The sequence below is a fragment of the Bactrocera latifrons genome, unplaced genomic scaffold, assembly GCF_001853355.1.
Source record: "Bactrocera latifrons isolate USDA-ARS-PBARC rearing strain unplaced genomic scaffold, ASM185335v1 scaffold_219, whole genome shotgun sequence".
Taxonomy (NCBI): Eukaryota; Metazoa; Arthropoda; class Insecta; order Diptera; family Tephritidae; genus Bactrocera; species Bactrocera latifrons.
The window spans coordinates 412,280-419,167 of NW_017535730.1; the positions used below are offsets into that span (position 1 = coordinate 412,280).

A 6,888-nucleotide genomic window follows, 5' to 3' on the forward strand; every position below is an offset into this window, starting at 1 on the left:
ATATTTTTTCGATTTCCAGCTAAACAAAACGGCGTGGAACAGACAATTCCTCTATTGGCTACATTCTGYATGCTGTTTGGTCGCCTTTTGCCCACATTGCATGACGCGGAATTCTGTGATGAAAARCTGCTGCTGGCGAAATCGCTGCAGYCTTCMRTGGTTGCCGCCACACAYAWTCGGCTAATGCCATTCTCAATTGCTGAAATTATACAATTGTCAAAGACATTGAAGGAAATATCGTTGGGTTTGGTCGACTTAGCTTTCCCCGAGACACGTTCGAATCTCAACGAACACTATCGGTTTGTATTGGGCCGCTCCGAAAMCGATGATAAAAAAATATGGCAACAAAAACAAGTGTGGGCGAATTTATTAAAAGTCGTCGTATTCGTCTTGAATCAAATACATACGCGGGATTTGCGATTAGGTTTTTGCCCTGAATCACATTGGACCGTGAGTCGTTTAGACTTGCCGCTTGATCGGCCCACTGATTTGCCGTTGACGCGTGGTAATCGCACRCGTGGCATACGCCCATTTCAACCTATACGTGATTTTACACGCGAAGACTTCGAAAATGGACCACCAATGTCCACAAAGCAAATACGCTCCATTACGATATTGCGTGAAATACCATTTGTTGTGCCATTCAACAAGCGTGTGGGCATATTGCAAGGCCTCGTGGCGGCGGACAAGATGCGCGTGCAAGGCAACTATCAAGCTTTTCTGCAGGGACCATCGATTATTCTGAAGGTTAGGCGTTCACATCTATACGAGGATGCGTACGATCGTCTGCGACCCGAAAATGGTGAGTAATGTCGTATTCGTATTCGCGCATCAAATTTTGATAATTACATTAAAATTTATTTTGCAGAACCTGATTTGCGTTTGAAGTTCCGTGTGCAGTTCATATCGTCACTTGGTCTGGAGGAGGCTGGTATCGATGGTGGCGGCGTTTTTCGCGAATTTTTATCCGAACTTATTAAAACGGCATTTGATCCGAACAGAGGTTTCTTTATGTAAGCCACTTTTAACTCATATGTCTATAATTTCATATTAAAGCAAAAAATCTCGACTTTCTACAGGGTCACAACGGATAATAAACTGTATCCCAATCCAGATGTAGCCGATCTGGAACCTGACTTTGAACGGCATTATTAYTTCATTGGCCGTATACTCGGCAAGGCAATTTACGAAAACTTGCTCGTGGAATTGCCATTAGCAGAATTCTTCCTAACCAAGCTCGCAGGCAAATATGCCGATGTCGACATACATCAATTGGCATCGCTCGATCCCGAATTATATAAAAATTTACTCTACCTAAAAGACTATGAGGGCGATGTGAGTGAGTTAAATTTGGATTTTACCGTCGCCAGCAATTCTTTGGGACATACACAAGTGATCGAATTGAAACCGAATGGTCAAAGCATACCGGTAACTACATCAAATCGCATCGAATACCTACAATTGATGGCCGATTATAAGTTGAATGTGCAAATACGTAAGCATTGCGTAGCATTTCGTAGAGGACTCTCTAATGTATTGCCGGTCGAGTGGTTGTATATGTTCAGTAATAAGGAATTGCAAATACTTATATCCGGTGCTGAAATCCCCATTGACTTGGATGATTTGAAGAAACACTGCAAATATGGCGGCGAATATAGCCTCGAGCACCCGTCCATTGTACTGTTCTGGTCGGTTTTAGAGAGCTTCAACGATCTGCAACGCCGACAATTGCTCAAATTTGTGACAAGCTGCTCCAGGCCACCACTGCTGGGCTTCAAGGTAATTTAACGCAAATTTTATACGCGAAACAAGGTCAACTTTTATATGTGACAAGATATCTTCACGAAATTTGGCATACAATTTCCGTATATATTGTTTAGATCGGCCCTCTATAGTACACAGTTGCCATACAAATTAGCAAAATCGTCCAAATCCATTTGGTCCTGATAGAACTAACATGCTGCTGCATGCAAAGCAACTAGGCTCGACGGGAGTAAGCTATCTCACCAAAGTCCTCAACATATCGCTGATCACTCTTCAAATACCCGATGTGTGGCAAATCAGAAGAGGGCTCCCACTACTGAAACCTGGAAAACCCACCAACAAAGGGTAGTCCCAATGTTCGATAACTCTACTCTCCCCAGTAATGAAGAAGCTAGAGGCCTTGCTACTCGCATGGCTTTCGAAAAGTGCACAGTACCATCACAGCACTTAGCGTTTTCTACAACTCAAAAGCTAACGAATATTTTATTCGAAAATTGGCTTAAAAATCCGAAAATGGAGTTACGGAATATAAAAAATCCGAATTCGAGTAAATTTTTTTTCGAATCGAGTTACAGAATAGGCCCCCAGGACTGAARAGGTGGTCTATGAACTAGCTGAGTGKTTGTCAATCTTCCGTACTTTTTCGAGGTAAAAACTCAAAACTGTGAAGAAATAAAAGTGTTTCGAGGGTTGTTTCCTCTCCCGGTTATTTTTTAACTTCTACAGCGCGAAACTCCCACAACCACCAGAGGGAATAATGATGTCGGGCAATGAAATCGATGGCATGTACTCAAAARTAAACGGCTATATTTCCCGCCTTTTTTGCTTCCTCGCTGCACGGAACTTAACACTCTCTCCCCCCACTAAATCTACAGTGACCATATTCACAAACTGTACGAAAGAGTACAGGTACCCTATTCTGTAACTCGATTCGAAAAAAAATTTACTCGAATTCGCATTTTTTATATTCTGTAACTCGATTTTCGCATTTTCAAGCAAATTTTCGAATAAAATATTCGTTAACTTTTGAGTTGTAGAAAGCAAAAACGAATATTGTACGTATTTATTCAGGTAGAGGGTGGTACAACTTTCGCATAAGTATAAAGTAGATCCGAATTTCGAATAGAATACATTTACGAATCGAGATACAGAATAGGGCCACAGACTGTCCTTAATATTGCAGTCGATGGCGTTATGATCCCGACTGTCAATAACCCATAACATTTTCGGTGTGATTTTTCACGCCTCATACGACAAAGCACAGAGTCGCAACAAACTCCTCAAGTMGTTAGCCGGCAGCACAGGGGAAGGAACAAAAAAACAATGCAATCGGTCGCCCGGTCAATATGGTCGGCTGGATGCAGTGGAACGGAGACGAGGAAGCTCCAAACTTGTCAGAACACTGCACTCCGGACAAYGACAGAATGCTCCCAGTTAAGGAGCATAATGAACTCCTCCGTTTGATCGGTTAATTTGTATGTTGTTGTTGTTGTTGTAATGCACCACACTTTTACATGTTTTCCTCTTTATAATTGGTGTAAATAAAATTTTAAATATTTTTGTTTTTGTATTACCTACAGGATTTGGATCCGCCATTCTTCATACAAAACGCTGGCGATATGGAACGTCTGCCCACGGCAAGTACATGTACAAATCTGCTGAAGTTGCCGCCTTTCAAAACGGAAGAACAAATGCGCGAAAAGCTGCTGTACGCTATACAATCGGGTGTTGGCTTCGAATTGAGTTAAAGGGGGGTTTTGTGTTTTTCTTTTGTGGTAATGATATTGTCGGAAATTATGTTGCGTTTTAATTGTAGTCTAATATTAACGAAAACCCACTGCATGATTTAAGTTTCTTCAAACTGTGTAAGAACTAACTTTGTCAGTAGTGTGTGTGTCAGGTGCAGTAAATAGAATTACGCTATAMATTAAATGAGGATAAATTGGTTGGCCGTAAATACTGGACCATAGTGAATTGTAACAGGGTGTTTAAGCGAAACCGAATATAATAAACTACCATTCCTTACAATTTGGATTTGATAAATATAATATTTACATGCAATTCTTATATGAACCATAAGAAGATAAATTTACAATTGATTTGATTTCAATAAAAAGCACATTGTTGTTATCAAATTGCCAAAATTACTGTGCACACATTCGATATTGTGGGGAGCAAACCTCGATTGAAGGAATTTGTATGCCTCATTTTTGCCAAAACGTCATCAGGATTCAACTTCGATTAGGTGAAACTCAAGCAATGGTTGACGCTAGGACACACAAGAATAAAATAGTACCAAACTCGCGCATTGCCTCCAAACTATCCGTTCTCACGACAGTCGGGTCTAATTAATCGAAACGGACTCGATTCCGTTCCCCCGACAGTCGGGTCTACCTAATCGGAGCGGACCCGGATTTTTAAGTACTGTCAACTAAGCAGAATTATGCCGCTACAACAACAACAACCCGAAATTTTATACGGCCAAGGACTCAACCCGGCACCATGCCTCGAAATTACTTCAGGAATGTTATCTGCTGCTACAATAACAACAACAGCAGCAAAAACAACAACTGCCTCTGYACATTCGTTGAGTGGCAAACTCAGGACTAACGGTTTTCAGGAGCTCAACTAGTTAGCATTACTTCCCGCCCAGCTCCAATCCCAGTACGAGAAGCATCATCCAATTTCTTGTCCCTTGAACAGTATGTTCGGTGTGTTAGAGCGCGCTGCCTTGCGGTGAAAACCTTTTGCTATTAGGCGACTTAACAAGAGCCACAAAATTTCTAGCATTCTAGCTTGTCAAAAGATCCTAAAAGGATGGAGCTGACAGAACAGATAGACAATTAAACAGTCTGCATAATAAATGACTCGATAATGTCATCCAAAAAATACCTTTGTTGACACTAGCTACTACACAAGTTGTCACTGGCCACACAGAACACTGTCTCTTATACACATCTAGATGTGTATAAGAGACAGATACAACTCATTTATATTTCGCTCTCAATAGGATCAAGAGTTTGGCCACAACAACAGCAGCACTAGGGACGCGATGCCGGAAGCTGAAAAGTTAGGGGATAAGTTGTCAACCAAGCGGTACTCCATTTGTAAGCAGTTGTTAGTTGTACAAGAAACATTCTCAGAAATCAAAGCAAATTATTTCTCAGATACTTTTCTTTGTTTAGAATTTTTAAGAATTGTAAGAATTTTCTTCCAGACTCTTACTTCTTACAGTCTAAAATGTGCGATTAATGAACCATTCCATGATCTTAGATGTGTGCTAAGTGSGATCTGGTTGAGCTTTCCATTCCACGGGACAAAAAAATTCCTAGTTAGCAGAAAATGCGTTATTTATGTCTTTCTATGCGTAGTCCACCTAGTCCGCGAAAAGTTAGGTCTTCATTCGAATATTAAAATAGGTCTTTATTGCCACTAAATGATTGAAAAAACGTTCTTGCTACATCCGGGTTAATGAAGAAATTACAGTATACTACTATGAGCAAAAAATAGTAAAACTTTGTTCATAATTTTAAAATTCTTAATTTATGCTTCAAAATCTATGTCGTCTGCCTCAAAGTAGTCCCCCTTGAYCCTAATACACTTRTGCCAATGTTTTTTTCAATCCTCGAGCTCACCTTTGCCCCGACATTTGGCCGATTTATCGTTTGTTTGCGTGTCGTAAGCATGGTTACTAGTCCAGTCTTTATAGTAAGTTCACCTCGGAATTCGAGATACCCAGCTGTAAGTCTGTAAATATTGTATATTAGGGGTATCTAAATATTGTATGTAGGGTGTATCTACCATATGTAGGTTTTGAGACAACTTTTAGGGTATCAATATACAATATCTACAGACTTACAGCTGGGTATCTCGAATTCCGAGATTCTTACCTAATTTAAGCTTAAATGACTGGACTATACAAGACTCAACGNAAGAGCCACAAAATTTCTAGCATTCTAGCTTGTCAAAAGATCCTAAAAGGATGGAGCTGACAGAACAGATAGACAATTAAACAGTCTGCATAATATATGACTCGATAATGTCAACTCAAACAAAGTGTTTAACCATCTACCTATAACCGTCATGGTTCAGATGTTCCCGACTTTATTTCTGTGGAAAACCATCGTTAAACTTAAAAAAGCTGTATTCACAAAATATGCTTCACCATCCTGCCAATTCCACGGACGTAATCGTTGGCGAACAGCAGCCGTCTTAGCAAATGAAAGCAATGTTTAGGCCGACGACTGCTCGAAATGCCTGTTTATTTTTACCAACGAAGAAGTTTCAGACTGAAAACGGAAGCGTGGTTACTCGAACTTTGGATAACGGTCAATATAGGAAAGTCGTATCGTCCGATAGCTCTTTTTTTCTTGAAGTGAGAAGTGGTTTAGTATGGAACGAAGTTACTAGTTACCCCTATATATACGGATAGGACCAAAAAAGCGGAAGTAGGCGCGAAGGTACGAGTATACTTCAATGATTTATGATTTTGACATCTCTTTTTTTTTATCCGCCTACCAAACTCAGCCAGTATCTTCCAAACGGAGGTATTAGGTATAGAAAAGTTCTATAAAGTTATATTCAATAACAAATTGGTATAAGGAAAGCCACCACATACAGAGATGGAACACAATAATAAATAGATGGGTCTTATTAAATAGGTCCAGAAATAGTTTATACAGATCTACAGCCACTACAATGGGGCACTGGCTGTTTGAAGAGCATCGGCCAAAAATGGACCTGTCTTACAACAATAATTGCCGCAGCTGCAAGCTAAAGGGGAATTCCTTTACTCTTCTCCCCATTCTCTGTAAATGCCCAGCTCTATCACAAATCGACGGAAAATATAGAACACAAYGGATACCACCCCTTGAAGGGCTGTCCACAGAAATCATAATGTATATAAGTAGTTTCATTGAGAACTCCAAATGATTTGAGCGCGATGACGTCGACCAACGGGATAGCAAGGTTATAAGGTTCTACGATAGTGCACCAAAATGACGCACTTTGTCTACTTACCTACCCCAGCTGCAATACAACTCATTTATATTTCGCTCTCAATAGGATCAAGAGTTTGGCCACAACAACAGCAGCACTAGGGACGCGATGCCGGAAGCTGAAAAG

General features: G+C 40.4%; 1 protein-coding gene across 1 annotated transcript in view; it reads left to right on the forward strand.

Annotated features, from left to right (window-relative positions):
- LOC108968510 (ubiquitin-protein ligase E3C) overlaps window positions 1-3,812 on the forward strand; it is a 6,080-nt gene extending 2,268 nt beyond the window's left edge. Inside the window, exons 5-8 of the mRNA XM_018932596.1 lie at window positions 20-802; window positions 869-1,013; window positions 1,080-1,779; window positions 3,345-3,812. Coding sequence (XP_018788141.1) covers window positions 20-802; window positions 869-1,013; window positions 1,080-1,779; window positions 3,345-3,512 — 1,796 coding nt within the window. The 3' untranslated portion in view covers window positions 3,513-3,812. The remainder of the gene's footprint in view (window positions 1-19; window positions 803-868; window positions 1,014-1,079; window positions 1,780-3,344) is intronic.
- The last annotated feature ends 3,076 nt before the right edge of the window (window positions 3,813-6,888 follow it).